This window comes from Taudactylus pleione, unplaced genomic scaffold, assembly GCF_031769625.1.
Source record: "Taudactylus pleione unplaced genomic scaffold, aTauple2 ptg000176l, whole genome shotgun sequence".
NCBI lineage: Eukaryota > Metazoa > Chordata > Amphibia > Anura > Myobatrachidae > Taudactylus > Taudactylus pleione.
The window spans coordinates 3,786,012-3,802,769 of NW_028284578.1; the positions used below are offsets into that span (position 1 = coordinate 3,786,012).

Here is a 16,758-nt window from a genome sequence, read left to right on the forward strand (position 1 = left end):
GTGCTGTGCACACTGGGTCCAGGGGGGGACCCACAGCGCACATCCCTGACCTGCGCATGCCGGATAGGAGAGGGCCCACACGAAGGCTGCACACAGGCTCTCTCCTGTCTTAAACCAATAGACAGAAAGGGGGAGAGAGGGAGAAAGAGAGACAGAGGGAGAGAGACAGAGGGAGAGAGACAGAGGGAGAGAGACAGAGGGAGAGAGAGAGAGATGCTGTAGATAGATAAAGAAAACTTTCAGAACTTATGTCAACTATATCCAGAAATGTAAGCTTACAGTAGGTATACTTATACATGCTGGAGGTGTTTCCATAGTTTCACATCTGTTAATGACCAGAACATGCATGAAAAGAACCAAAAACACTAAAACAAACAAACAAACAACAACAAAAAATAATATAATTCTCTTGACCTTTTAGGTTTTCCGTTTCCCCCACTGCCTAACTCTTCAGACTAGGTTTCATATACAGCATTCATTTATATTGGAGGAAACCGCCTACATATCTCAATTATTTCTGAATGCTGTTGGTATATTTCTGCAGCAGAACACATTCAGTACACAGTGACGTAAATATTTCTGGCTTGTGAGATTTTATTTTATTATGTTCTAAAAACTAGCCTTCCAGATGATCAAAACAAGACTGATATATAACTGCGCAAATCACGGCAGCATGTATTCAGTTAATATAAGAATTCTTATATATAATAACATTTTACAATTGCTAAATAAACACTTTGGTTTTATTATGTATACCATATTTGCAATAGTTACCTGTACCTTAAATAGTATGAATAGTTTAAACATTTAGGGGACTTTTTATTGTCACACTATTAATATATATGCCCCTAAATGTTTTCATTTGTTACTGTTGCATATCACAGCAATAAGAAATGATAAAAATGTAGATTTTACCAAATGCCTCTTGCCGGGACACATGCTCCAATAAGAGCCTGTCCCGGTGAAGAATTACTGACTGTAGAAAGCAAAGTGACAACTTATGCTATCGCTTTACTTTTGGTTTCGGCCCCGGAAAGCTAAATGCGCAAGCGCGGCAGTTGGATTGCACTAGTGGGATCCTTCTCCGAAAAAAATTGCAGAACAGTATCTCATAGGCTACTATAAGCGTTAGCTACCGGGACCAAACTTCAGAGCCTTAACTAGGCTTTTTGGTGCCCTGTGCCAGAAAGAGCATTGGCGCCCCCCAATTTTTTCAAATGGGGACAAAACGCACCCGAAAAAGGGACATGGCCTCATGTAATCTTTATATTTTACTTTATATTTTATTGGAACAAATAGAAAATATAAACTGTATTACATATTACAAAATAGTGCAATACATTTTAGAGGACATAGCACGGTACTGTTTATGATATACATAATATAAGGTTTTAGTATTATATTACTATTTTAATAATACAGTAATGTAAGCTACAGATAGAATAAATTAGAAAGTCACCCTCAAGGGAGTCAAGAGGGTGAGGAGGTAGTGGGTACTGATTACCAGTGCCCGGGCCCAGCGGTGTCACTTACATTGGTGACATCCAGTGTGGCTCTGCGAAGCCACGCCTCCTTATGTGTGACAATTTTGGGGGCGTGACTTCATGTCACGCCCTCCATTCTTGGCACACAGTGGGCTTACCCAGTGCTCCGGCAGCTGCTGGGGGCAGTCCACAGCCTCTCCTTGCAGTGTGACTGCTTGGTGACACCATCAGATGGGTGACACCAATATAGCAGAGCAGCTCTGCTATTTTGGTGTCACCTCCCAGATGGTGTCACCTGATGTGGCCTGCACCCCCTAATGACTCCAGTGCCGGGGCCTGTTGAATTAGCCCTGGCCAGCTGCTTATGGGGTGAAATGTCACCCTTTGCAGTGATCAGTGCCGCTATAGTATCTTTCAGATTCTATTTTTTCTTTTAAAGTAAGCATGGTCACACCTCTCGGATTTGGCCAAACTCCCCAGTACCTAGGTCCCATTAATCTCTCAATGGCTCTGGACACACCCAGAGGAATTTGAGGCCAAATTCCAAAACATATAGCGTTTGATTCTGAATTAAGGGCAAAGGAAAAAAAGCAGGTAACTGCATCTGGACAAACCATGTTGCAAAACAAGGGGTGCAAACCCATTATTTTCTTTTTCCTTGCAGGGTAAATACTGACTGCCTTTGCATGTAGCCCAAAAATGCAAGGCACTGTTTTACACTATGATTTAGATTTCAGCTTGGACACACCCTTCTCACATCTACAGCTCAATGTATATGTAGTCTCTGCCCCACCTGCAATGTGACATGGTTTTTCCAAGGTGCAAATTTACTTGCTCAGTTTTTTTCCTTTACTCCCATATAGTCTGTGCTGATTAAATTGGAGTGTCCCCATCTCGAGCACAAAGCCCATACCAGTTAGTATTTCTCAGACATTGAAATATCTGATTTGGTAGAGGGGATATTAATTATTAATATAACTTTCCAACATTTCAAAGAACAGACCAGTTTTGTTTTCTTAGTGGAGTTTCATAAACAATATCACTCATATAGGGGTTTTAATGTTCCTGCGGCTCTACATATGGAACACTGGCCACTGACATGAAGAAGAAGAGGAAGAAGCAGCCAGCAGCCTGTTGCTTGTAAAGTGCGGCACTTGACTATGATGTACCAATTGGGCGTCATGCTTCCAATCCAATGATACACCTCCCACCTACCAAGGTAAGAAGTAGCAGAGTTGGAGGTGCTGCTTCTGAAGAGAGTAGTGACTAGAGTTTCCCTAGGCCTCCCACCGGTCCTGCTTTCAGGATGTCTTGCAGGGCTGAGATCTGGTGCTATTATTTTTCATAAAGGTTTCTCGTACAGATCTGAATCAGGTTTACAATATAATAGGTGGCAAAAGATTCTTGTACTGTATGTACTAGCATATCACCCCTGTAGAGACATGGCTGTAGCAATCATTGTTCATTTGTCTTACACTGAAAGGGTTATTACCAGTGATTACTGCAGTCACCCTATTAATGCACAAGCCCCGCATACATTAGAGAACACTTCCCAAAGGCCCGAAGGCAACAAAGCAGAAAAGGGAGGAAAAAAAAATCAACACAGCTGACAACTCCAGGAAGAAAAACAAGATTTGAAATTGTAATTCAGATGTTGTTTGCTTCAAAATGAAGCCACTATAAATCCAGGATGCTGGGAATCTCATGTTTTTGTGTTGCCCTAAGGGACTGGGTGATGTCACAGTGTGTCACCACCAAGTAAATGAGGAGAAAACAGTGCAGCCAGTGTTTTACACCAGGGAACACAGTTGAGGTTCATTGAAGTCCCTTTTTTGCAATTGGCAACCAATGTGAAACTAAAAGTGGACCCATCTCAGAGGAGAGGCAGCCATTTTATGGGATGAACCAATTTTCAGCCTATCAATTCACTGGGAAATGGTGATGTCACTTGTCCCTAGCCAATTAATAGGCTGCTTTCTTGTGAATAATAGTTCAGCCCACAACATGGCTGCCTCCACTCTGTTTAAGTGAGTGATCTACTTTGGGCACACTTGAGACTTTAAAATTTGGTAGATACAAGGAGCTATGATTAAATTAGTATATAACATTTACCCATGGGGAAAATTCTATATAAAATGGATCAGTAACTGGTACTTTGTTTAATACAATCTCTCCTCCATTATACTTTTCATGATGCATCATATTTTACATATAATGATAGTATGTTACATATTATAATAATGTTTTGATTTTTTTTTAAACATTTTCATACTGTATATATACAAGTGTCAAATATGATTATCACTGTCATTTCATGAGGTCTGGTCTCAAGAGAGAAATGATCAAACAAAAAAGACACGAAAACCCAAAACTCTCATCGTTATAAAGTAACAATGAACATCAGGATAATATAAATAAGTATAAGGTGCCATTGCAGAACCAAAGAGTGTCTCTTATATTGTACTTCCAGCCTGAAAACTGCTATAAACTTATGGTCTGGTGTCTATGGTATCATTCATTTGTTACACTTTAGTTTTCTTTCTTTTCTTTTTTTTATAAATTAGAAAAAATGTTCCATCTCCATTACATTTATAGTAGATTTAGTAGATAGACTTGCCATGAGCCAAGACAGATCATACAGAGAGCACATTTGAGCACATACAGGCATAATCTAGTATTCGGTAATCTCTGAAAAACTGTAAAGTGCTATTAAGTGCTATTGCTAAATCCATACCCATCATTGTAATCCAGGGAACAGAAACAAAAGTTATGTTACAGTATATAACATTTTATTCCAGTGAAACTGAAAGATGTTCCTCCAACTGTTCTTCCTGTCTGGGAAAACTCCTGTAACATTTATATGAACTGGTTAAATGCCATATAATATATTCTCCTAGCAAAATCATTCTCTCTGGCCTTTGCAATGTGGAGCTCACTTGTACTGTGTACAATGATTGTTAAAAATCAATCTGGCTCATAGAAAAACACTGACATAGTCGATAATCCCTTTATTTCCTCTATTCACTTCCTGAGGACCTATCTGTTCAGTCACCAATAATGTAATCCCCTCCCGAAAACAATAAAACTCTCAGACTCCATCCGTTTGCCAGTCTTCGTGGCTATGATAGCAAATAAGGATCACATGTGTATAATCCTAGTACCTAGTTTATTGGCCATGTCATAAAATTCCCTTCAAGATCGGTGAATTTAAATGGTGTGCCATGTTTTTCCATGGATACAGGATCAAGCTGTAGCTGCTAAAGAACAGTCTTATGCATTCATTTATCTATTTTGTTTTTCACAAAAATTTTAAAATCTAAGACCCTAAAAATAAACATAAAAATGGCAATAAAGGTCGCCATAGTGGTAGACTTCAAAACAAGATATATTTGTCACTAGCAAAAAAAAGTTGCAAGTCAATGTCTATTTAAATCGTTTGAAACATGAAATAATGCATGAGGCAGTATGTCACAGGGCATCTGTATGTCTCAGGACATTCTTCTACACAGAAAGCACAAAAGACTTCCTCCGCAAAGACCCAGTGCTACAATGTCAACATGTCACTTGTGCACTTAGAATTAAAGCACTCAGAGGCTGGAATGTTGAGGAGGACAATGATCCGTAGAATTATTTAGAACAGGACTATCCATAACAGGGAATCTGGATCAAAAGTAACCACAATATACCTAAAAAATAAAACAGGAGGGCTTTAAACATATTTCTTTCTGGTAAAATAATATCTAAACAAATATATAATACAGACGTATTGTGAACACTAAATAGGCAAATAAGGAGTTACTAGATAGATTTTAATAGAATTGAAAAAATGATTCAAGAAGAAAAAAAATGATGTGGGAAAAAATTATATTTGGGCCCTGTGGTCTGTTTTTAATGATACAATCAGTATGGTGGCGGATTAAGTAGTTAAAGTGCAAATCTCACATAAGCAGCCAATCTAAGTCTTTCTGCCACCCTGTCTTTACATTACTGTATATTTACATTTCTTAATGACTACGTGACCATCACTGGCCAGAGAGGTCTATTAAATTTAGTTGGCATTATGTAGGAGATCTTCTCTATGGTGCTTGTACAAAGAGAACTTCTATTCTCCCTAAACCAATGCTCTGATATTGCTCACAGGTGGTTGGGAACAAAAACCCCTTAAGAAGGGCAGCCAAGCGTAGACAATGAGCCTGATGCAGTGTGACTGGCAGAGGAGAAGGAAAACTGGATATGGCAAAGCAGCCTATGCAGTAAAGAAATGTCCTTGCCAAAAAAATAGAAATAAAAGTATCTGACGGCCATTTGTACCGCAAAGAGCAATAGTACATTTGTGTTCATTGTGCATCAATGGCTAAACATGACCCAGCAGCCTGGAAAATAAGTTAGAGATTTGTTCATTAAAAATAATGCATTCAATTGCTTAAAAAAATATCCCATTTTTCCAGGCATATTTTGACTCATTATGTTGTTTTAACCCCTTGCGATCGAGGGAACAATGCATCAAGCTGCAACATGGAGACACTTTGCAGGCAAGAGTGAGAAATATAGAATAATATAGAACGTCTTATCAATGGATAGCCTTCTGAGAGACAATTCATATTGCGTTGCAAGGGATAGGTCGGAAAGAATGGAAAATATATATTCAACTTACAGTAGTATAGTAGCAACAGTTAGCCTAACAAGGTGACATGGGGAGTGCAGTAATCATTGTACCATGTCACCAATATCAGCTACTGTAGAATACAATGTTTGTTTCTTATATCAATGCACTGGTGAAAATGCAGCAGAACTGGATCACTTCAATAATACAATCTATACAGATGCAGCGATAGCGAGAGCATACATCGATGTAGCAGATCTAGATAACAGGTGGCAGAGGAAGAGATTATGTAGGTGCCAATGGCTGAGAATACGTTAACGTGCTGTACAACCTGCAGAAGCAGCAGCCCCATAACTATATTAGATAAAATGCTGCAAATCTCCGGTGACAATATACCATGTGATAAGATGAAGATAATCTGATCAGGCCCTCCAGGCGATCAATGGGTTAATATGCAACAATAAAATATTGAATAACAGCCATTTGCCTTTATGGCTTCAGTTCTATCGCTGAGTGATTATTGCATAAGTGGTCTCTATAACAGGGGATTTATTACAAATCTATGAGCACATAACATTATTTGAGCTAGGCTGATTTGCACGCTTGTCATTATGAGCTAATGATAACACACACGCACACACAATAAATATTCATATATGATATACACACATTTAGTTGTGATCCTACGTCACATAGACATCTATTGTAAAATCTACAGCATGATATGAGAGTACCTATTTCTGACATTCTCTGTAGAATTATCAGATTCATCACCACTTGTGGCATAGCACAGTACATTCAATTAATTGTCCTATTTGATTAGCTTCTTCTGGTGCGTTTCCCTCAGGGATAACAGAGAAAGCAGATAAGTAGTAACAATGGTTCCTGTATAATAATGACAATCCTATATACAGGACCTATAACAAATCCTTTGAGTGCCAGATGAGGATTGCAGAGCTATGCATGCATTGCGCCCCTCCTTCCCCTCAGCATGTAATGGGTTAATAGTGCATGCCAGAAGGGGATGGGAGGAAGATAGTCGTGAATGAGAAGCCTTGAAATGCCACAATAATGTGTTATTCGAAGCTAATAGAATTTAAAGCATCAGTGGTAAAATGAATGTGCTGGGTGGGGGGGGGGGGAAGCTGAGTAGAGTCAGGGACAGAGGGACATCACAAGAGGCAGTAAAGGCATGAGCTATTGATAAGCAGGAAGTGGCTCATAGAAACTTTGGGTGTAAATAATTTGCTTTGCCTCCCAATTTTAACCCAATCAAAAACACTTATTAAAAAATAATAACCCTAACTCTCATCAGCAATTTCTTATAATAGATCTTCTCTGCCTTATTAACCCTTTAGGCCCCATGTGTGTCACTCCTTCACCCCCACCCCTCCCCACCCCCCCTCCTCTTCCCACCACCTCCCATCCAAAGAGCAATCAGAGAACTTACCGATCTGGATAATGTTTGGAAAATTGGGGAAATTCACCCCAAGCACTGCCCCTAGAAAGCTTGTGCAGAAGAAGGCAAAAATGTGCTGCATATTTCCTTTTGCATTGGCGGAGAAAAAAGATCAGCCCTACTTCCCAAGCAAAGATTATTTCTTGTTGTATTTGTTTTCTTGAGGATGGAAAGCCTCTGAAGTGAGTGACCCGGCCTTCCTTCCTATACGTGAGGTTCCAAAGTGGGGGGGTTGGGGGAGTCACAGAGGGGCACTGGTTGATGATGTGGAGAATTTTTGGTGTCTCTCTCCTTGGTGCTGAAAACAAGGCTTGCCTTCTGTTCCAGGCTCCTGTGTCTCCCCGCTTACACTGTGCCTCTTCCTTTATCCATCCAGCTCTTAAAATGCTGTTTTAACATCAACTGACAGAAGGATTAACTGAACACCCAGAGAATGAGAGCCCTCCTCATTCACACACACAGACACACACACACACTAGCACATACATTACTCTCTCTCCACACTCCATCATGCTAATGTGCCTTTATTACTGTAGCCAAGCAACTGCCTCACATTCCCCAACCCCTCTCCATCCTCCTGATCGGAGCCAATGTACTGTAGCTGAGGGTAATCTCTCCATCCCACTGTCCCTAATACACCCCACACCCTCCTGTAGTGTTCACAATAAGTGCACCCCCTCCTTCCCTCCTATGTCACAGTGTCACAAAGACTCCTCTCCCTGTATGAGGGGTATGGTCTCCCCTATGAGACAGGCACTTATGTGGAAAACCTAGGTTTCTCCATGAACTAAAGGTGATCATTGTAAGTCTGCATATATAGTACATGGTGATTACATATTTACACTATTGCTGGGGCTCCTGTGACATGCCATAACTAGCGATGATTTATTATATATCTTTTTTTTATTCTGTTTACTATATGGTTTGTATTATTTATCACATTGCTCCCCTTTCTCTGTCTGTCATTTAAATTTTATGTACCTGTCTGCTGATTTCCTCACCGTGTCCAGAATACAGTGCTAGTGAGCAGTGTCAATACACATTCAGGTCTGTGGATGTGTGTGATAGATGGTAGAACTCATTCCATTTAGTGTACACCAGAAGTCTCTGAATGCATATGTGGATGCATGTCTGTTTTCTTACGTGCTTGGGGATGTGTTGACTAGAACTACAGTATCACTTATCATACTGAAAGTTTCATTGACTATATAGTTTTGTTTAACTGTGACTCATATGGGGCTCTTTTCATTATGTTAATTATCAGGGTCCGAGTGGATCTCGATAATTAACATTCTTAGTCGCACACACAATATTGTTTCATTGACCACCTTGCAGCATGGTCAATCAAACAATCTTGTATGTTGTTCCGCGTGAGCACGCAATTGTGCACAAACATTAGACGATATGCATGATTTGTAGTTCCGATATGGCAAATCGTGCCGATATCATTCTAATATGTACCCGGCCTTAAACAGACACAGGAAAGGTCACAATGTTATGTTTATCTAGATTACAGCCCTCTGTTTCCCTTGTATCATGTGTTTCTTTGCAATTACTGCATTTTTCTTTCTACATATTTAAAAATAAAAACTTCAAAAAATGTATAAAGGAAATTGCAGCTTCAATGGAAATCTATTCTCAATAGAAGAATAAATTTCAGTACCACGTTCTTTAAAATCAATATAAAAAGAAAATTCAGGGTGCTAGAATAGAATTGGTAAGCCTTCAACGACTATGTGCCCCAACCCCGTTTCTCTTGGCACGACATGCAGTTCTCAGTGTTGCTCTCTATATCATGGGTCAAAGTAAAAGAAAGTTTACTGTGCAACACAAGAAACACCTAGGGCTTGATTTAGTTGCATGTTATGTCAATATTCACGCATACGGCCAATGTTTTTTACATGTGCGCGTACACCGTACATGCATCCCAATTTTATATGTACAGAGTCGCAGATCAAATTTAGTCGCACGGCAATAGAAACGTAAAGGTCATTCCTGGACGGTGACTGGGAGGTAATCTGTGCTAAAAAGATGCTCGGAGGGGCGTATTATGTGGGTGTCACAGGCATGTCACTGAAAGCAGCTATATACAAAGATGCTGAGCCGCTCCCATAGGAGGCCAGATGGAGAGACTAGCATAGGACTGGGGAAAATTTTGATAGTGCCAACAATGATGGCATCTAAAGATTCACCAAGAAGTATTTCAACGTCTTCGGATGCTAACAGTGGGTGTCTCAGTTCTTGCGCATTAGGTTGCACAGATGTACACAAGGAACTGACTTAGTAGTGGCATTAGTGTAAAGATGCAGACACAATTGCAGCAAAAGCAGCAGCCATGGTTGCATCTGTTTCAGACTCACAATCAGCCCCATAGTTGCATTACCTATAACTATGGTGACTATACCATTTTATGAAGCTAATTTTTGAAATTTGCAGGGCCTCAATCAGGGCCACCGAGAGATGAATGGGGCCCGGGTACAGGGGCATGGCCAAATATGGGAGGCGTGGCCAAGCCCCTTCTGAAAAGAACTGAAAAACAAACTGTGCATGGCACCGCAAAGCAGCACATTTGACGCCCTTAGCAGCTGGCCTGGGCTCCCACCAGGCCCCTTTAACAAGCCTGGGCCCAGGTAAGCAGTACCCGACCCCACCCAACCTCTCGGCATCCCTGACCTTAATGCTTAGATATCATAGCGCGAGGCATGTACCCGTGAGCAGATATGCACACTGCGTTCGCACCCGTGTCTCCTTAGGATTGCATGGTGTGATCGCAGTGCACGACATAGCATACCATAGCATAAGATGCTGTGGGTAATCTCATGGCGCGATGCGTGCGCATGTTTGTAGAGCGATCGGCAAGGATGTAAGAGGACACATCTGTAAGTGCGGATGGACTTCAGGAACCCAATTTTATTGCTTGATTAAGTAGTGCTGGGACAAGGTGTTAAGATTCCAGGCAAGAATGAATCGAAAATATCTGACCTACGCAAGCATAACTTATGATGAATATTAAAATATATACAGTAAGCCTTTCCCCTGTAATCATAACACAAGTAATTTCCATCAACAAACCATGACAGCCAGCTGGTCCATACATACAGTACCAGCAAACGGGGAGCAGACATGTAAGCTGGGTCACATCTACCTCCACATGACTTTCTCCTGCAGAATACTTACAGGTTCTTTCCAGGTCCATGGTACAAGAGGCACCACTGACCTGGGAAAAGTCTTTTGCACTGCTGCCTCGATCTCCATACACCTGACTTGGATTGAGGAACATCTTCTGTTTTATAGATACAAAGACAAGAATACCAGACTTTCTCTCATATCAGTGACAATACCACCATTATTCCTATTCACAGGTACTATTTATCTTCCCATTGCCCGATGTAGTTTCCTCTCACCTCCCCCCTTGATTTCAGCATTGTGACTAAGTAAATCCTAGTCATAATTCACTTCATGCTAAGTTTTAACTCATTTGAAGCCTACAGCCATACTTTGTTACTTGCTTTATAACTGTTAATGAGCACTGCAACTAATTACTTTCATAAAATATTTTCCAGACAGACACATTACTATTCAGTGTTTGGTTACCCTTTCCTGTATTGTACTCATTCATTAGTGTAAACTGTTAAATATTTATTATTATTTTTTTATTTGTCTCTTTGTATTATTAGTATGTGGGAAAAACATACATTTAGTGCATTTTATTGCTGACACTGGAATTATGGGACTGGCAGAATGGTGCTTTCTGCCTTTAAATCATACTTAAAGAAAATTATACTTTTTGTATCATTTGAATACTTGAATAATATCTTAATGCACTTGAGAGTGTTTCTGCATTACTAGATATTTGCTAGGGGCCTTAAGATCAAAAGTGGCCAACATGCAGCACCTTGTGCATGGAAGACTGCAAGACTATCTAATTAATTCTGCAGTGTTAATTTAGCTCATCACGTGTAACTAAATTAATATTTGCTGTTGAACTTGTTAGCACTGAAACAGTAAGAGCCTGTTCCTGTCCCATTGGGTGCTAGATAAATAAATCATTATTAAAAATTGACAATTTCCCACCCCTCATGAGATTTGTATAACAGCTTCTAGAGGGTCTATGAACTAATATGAACAAATCCATCTCTCCTGGTGACAGTAGACCCTGTTATTAAGATGAGGTTTTTCTGTTGTTCATTAGTTTGGCTTGGAAGGTTTAATGATTGCAGGTTTATCATGCTCTGTCCCACAGCTAACCTCATAAAATCCTTGGCAATGTAGAACTGGGAATGACCAGAGTGGGAGGTGAACACGCCTTTTGCAGTTACCTTGTGGGCCCACCTCTGCCAGACATGCACTGATCTCCTCCTCCATCTCCTGGGACTGGTATCCGAAACTGAAAGAAAAGATCTGATAAAAAAATCTAAAAACAATACTGTTATGGATTCAAAATTTGAATATGGCTCACATTATAGGCAGTTGGAAAGGAGTATCTCCAAAAATTGGCGGATCTTAAAAGAGGATCCGATTTTAAAAGATACTTTACCCAACAAACCTATTTTTATATATATAGACGAGCACCCTCCCTAAAAGATAAATTAGTACAAAGCACTCTATGTGATCAAAAACCCATAAGTCAGAGAACAAAGGGTTTCCATAGATGTGGGTCATGTTTGATGTGCCGATCCACTAGTCATCAAAACAATCCTAGAAAGATCACTACTTTTGAAGCCAATAATAAAACATTAATCATTAATAGTGTCATAACCTCCCATTCCAGACATGTAATATATCTATTAGAGTGTACATGTAGGTTTCTTTATATAGGTAAGACAAAAAGAAATCTAAAGACCCGCATGTCGGAACACATATATAATATTAAAAAAGGTTCCTCAAATCACCCTTTAACAGAACATTTTAAAATACATCATAATAGTTCAGAGTCTGCTTTAAAAATGTTTAAAGGTATTGAACAGGTGAAAGAGTTGTGTAGATCTAGGGACATAGAAACCAAATTAGCTAAAAAAGAGATGGAGTGGATTTACACTTTGGATAGTCTAATTCCAAATGGCCTCAAGTCAGATTTTGAGTTAAAATGGTTTTTACAGTAGTTTTTAATCATGTTTTAACCATTTTTTTATATTGTCATTAATCATTTGTTTTTTATTTTTTATCCAACATGCACCACTGGATTTATTTAACTGACCTATTTTCCTTACGAGGGTTGGACTGTGTGGGAATATGAAGTACCACACTAGTTTTTGGTGGAAAAAGGTCAGAAACATGTATATAAATTATTCAAGTGAAGATGGCTCCCATTTCCTGCTCTTTGGAATGCATAATCCTTGGTGAACCACATGTTTGGGATATCAACACAAACTTCATTCTCTTCTACTTCCGGTTCCGGGCTATTATGGTGGAATGCATACTTCCAGTTCTCGGAAATTCCGGTGACACGCAAGCGGCAGAAATACGTCATCGGCATCCACTTCCGGTTCCAGGCAATCATAGTGGAATGCACACTTCCGGTTTTCGGAACTCCAGGTGACACACAAGTGGCGGGAATCGGCGCAGGAACTCATGGGAATCCACTTCCACTTCATTCACTTAAATAGTACCATCTGCACTCACAGCGGCATGCACTTGAAAAAGGATCTAAATCCGAAACGCGTTGAGCTCCATGCCGTGCTGTTGTACTTTGGATTTCTAAGGACCTATCACATTTTGGCTACGCTAGGTGGTGTGTCGACGAATGCCTAATTGGGACGCTTTGGACTACATATTCTCACACACCACCCTTTTCATATTGTATGATTCAGGAAAATCCTTCCTTTTATTGAAATGCACTTTATATGCTTCTCATTGTTTTCATTGTTTCCAATCTGGACATATTCCCACTTACCACCATTTCCATATGGTATGATTCAGGAAAAACTTTTCTATTGGATTACACTTTATATGCCTTTATTGTTTACATTTTTTATCCATGGTATTTACATGAAATGATGCACTGTGACACTTATTTTATGTATTTTTGTTGACTCTATCCTATTAAAATTGTTTATATCATCTCTCTAGACTTCAGCGCAATTATATCAATTTACATTTTTTTTTCTACAAAACTAGAAAATGATAAATTAAAAGCAATATCATTTTCAGGGCCGGTGCTAAGTTTCTCGGCACCCAGTGCCATTCTATGCTGCCCTGTTGCCACTGCCCTCCCCCTCCGCACCTTCCCTCCCCGATCCCCCCTTGACATTATACCAATAATGCCAACAATAGAGTGGTTGGCGGGGTTAGTCTGGAGCCAGCCAGGTTGCGGCAGCTGCTGGATTTTGCACTGTGCAGCCGCACTGGCCACCTGACAGCCCTGGTGGCCTCATGCGGCCGCGCGCACTGAACATGCCTCGAGCCAGCCCTAATCATTTTGAAAAGCAGGTGTATTATGAAAACCTGTAAAAAATATTGCTTTTTGCTGTTTTGGAAACGCGGGTAAATGCCAGAGCAAGATTCACGTCTAATTTTAGTTCAATTTCTTGCAATTTCAATTAAAAAAAACAACTTTTTTTTGTCCATTTTGGAAAGGTTTTCTTTGCTGTGTGAAGTACAGTATACACAAAGTAATGTTTTTTTTCCTGAAAATTGAAAGTCTTCTGTAAAAAAACAAGCTACAGTATAATTTTACTTTTACTGCATAAAATAATCCTGATGTTAATGTTTGAATATGACCAAACCAAAAAGCACCAAAAAAAGGATCATCACAGGGGTGACAAAAGCCTCAGCTGCAAAGGGGTTAAGTGATTATGACTAAGAAATGACTGAAAATAATTTTGAGTGTTTCTTTTCTATACTTCTCCATTAGAAAGCATTGTGTAAACTGAGAAGAGTCTCCGATGTTTTTTTTTTTAAAGCGATCTACCCATTCAATGTTAGTGGTTTGCTAAATTCCCAATGGGGTTACTCAATTTCCAAAAAGCAATATTGTCAATCATTCTGTAATACATTAACACATTAGACAGCTGACACTGAATGATTAACAGTAATTGACGAACTGGGTTATCTCATGTAAAATGGAGAAATAATGTCAGCGAAGTCTATAGTACTCCATCAAGCCATAATAAGGTTTGCATTTTAACTTGTAATTGTTGTAGGGAATCTCAGTTAAGTGCAGTGGGTAGTGTTCTCACAAGGTGGGAGGTGTATCAAACCTTGTAGAGAGATACTATGGAGAGAGATAATAAGGTTACAACCAATCAACTGCCATTTTACAGGCTGTGTTTGCAAAAATTACAGTGAAGAGCTGTTTGGTTGGTACTTTATCACTCTCCCATGAGCATTACTACCATTGGTTCCTCGAGGGCACACCCCCCCCTACACCCAGTAACGAAGCACTGTCAGTAAAGCTGGGTACACACTAGACGATGTATGTACTCGTCCGGCACACAGTAGTACGAACGACATATCGTGCAGACGCTTGATACCTCGCAATGTAGTGAATAACTGTACGATATGTCGTTCACCAGCCACATCTAGTAACATGGGGTTGTTCATCAAATTGACAGATTGAGCATGCATGCAGCTCAATCTGTTCATGCAATAAACGACCAGGGCGAGGGAGAGGGGGTTAAAGGTGAAGAGAGAGAGCTTGGGGATAGAGAGTGACAGCAGCAGGGGGGTTACAGTCAGAACAGAGAGGGTTAGCTGGGGGGGATCAATAAGGAGGAAAAAAGAGGGAGAACTGAGAGTAAACATAAAAATAAAGAAGGGAAAAATCCGGATGTGTAGGATGGACAGAGCACATAAGATAAAAAAGAGCTGAGAGGATAATGCTGTTTGGTTGGGGGAGAGAGTCCTGGATGGCAAAACATGCAGCTGCTGGCGATCCAGTGTGCCAGTAGAAAGCACGGCGGGAGCAGACCTGCAGATCAAGTTCAGCAGAACAATAAGGAACCAGATCAACCGGCAGCGCTGGAACCTGTGCAGCCAACAGTCTCAAGGTTAGTGCGTACTTGTGTGAATGTATACAGTTTTTTTTTAATTATTAGATCTTACCCTTACTCATATGTAAATGACTCCTCAGTCTCTGGCTTTCCCGCCCCACCCTCCACTCTGCCAGGCCCCGCCCCCTCTGCTTTTCTGACCTCTCACCAGCTCCTCTGTCCTGCTCCCTCTCCCACTGTCACTTTGGTGGAGCATTATTAAAATAATTGCTTCCAGCTACCTACTGGCATTGTTACACTAGATATTTTTTCCTTTCTTTTGCATGGATACTATATATCATTATTATTTGGAGGATTTCATTGGGAAGAGAGGACATACTTTCAAGTAAGAGTAGAATTACACATTGGTGTTTGTATACTCTGCGATCTCTTCCTTACGCTTTGTGGGACACTTCCTTTTTTGTGACTCATCACTAAGGGTGTATTATGTTAAGATAACGTCACACTATGCATTTATGTTTTTTTTGTAAGCACTTATTGAATATATATATTGTGAGAACACTACCCACAGCATTTAAGTGAGGTTCCTATAGAGAATAAAATGAATTATCCACGCTGATTTTATATGTATAGCAGCTCAGTTAAAGATAGTGCTTAAATAATGTGTGTAAATGAGGGCTGTATAATATGTGTAAATATGTGTTTATATTAAAAGTCATAATGCATACACTTAAAAAGTAAATAAAAATAAACCACAAAACTTCAAAAACGTATAAATATTTAAAGGTTCAGAAATTGCACAGGTTTGTGTTGATAGCCCTTTTGTAAGGTTAGAAGGAGAGTGCCGATAAAACTTTTGAGAGTGATGGCAATAGTCCTCGGAGCGCAATCACTGGAGGATCTAGCTGTCCCGAGTAAGCTGACCCTATCATACCTCCTGGCATCTGGCGGTGTATAGCGGGTTTTCTCGATAGCGCTGCCACTGAGATCTTTCCGACGTGAGCCTGGCTGAGGTGGTTACCCATGGCTATGGATGACGTCACTCTGGGGTTTCTCAGAGGCACAGGGAAGCATCCAGTCTCCAACGCGTTTCATATCTCACTGGATATTTTTTCAAGGATATTGCACTGCTCAGAAGTGGCTGTATTTATTTTAAATCAAATGGCAAAACTTTATTTATTGTTCTTGATAAAATGGACACCCAGGTCCAGAAATTTAATTTAAAAATGGTGGTAACCACATAGTTGTGGTTGCATGTATTGCTTTGTAGAAAAAAATAAT

The 16,758-nt window shown here is 40.0% G+C and overlaps 1 protein-coding gene across 8 annotated transcripts in view; it reads right to left on the reverse strand.

Annotated features, from left to right (window-relative positions):
* GRIA1 (glutamate ionotropic receptor AMPA type subunit 1) overlaps positions 1-8,080 on the reverse strand; it is a 333,609-nt gene extending 325,529 nt beyond the window's left edge. For 5 of the 8 annotated variants that reach the window (XM_088475695.1, XM_088475691.1, XM_088475690.1 and 2 more), the window contains exon 1: positions 7,538-8,072. In XM_088475695.1, the coding sequence (XP_088331821.1) occupies positions 7,538-7,628 (91 nt within the window). In that variant the 5' untranslated portion in view covers positions 7,629-8,072. Of the gene's footprint in view, positions 1-7,537 lie in introns of all 8 variants that reach the window. The other 3 variants (XM_088475693.1, XM_088475692.1, XM_088475694.1) reach the window with 2 other exon arrangements.
* Positions 8,081-16,758: the final 8,678 nt, after the last annotated feature.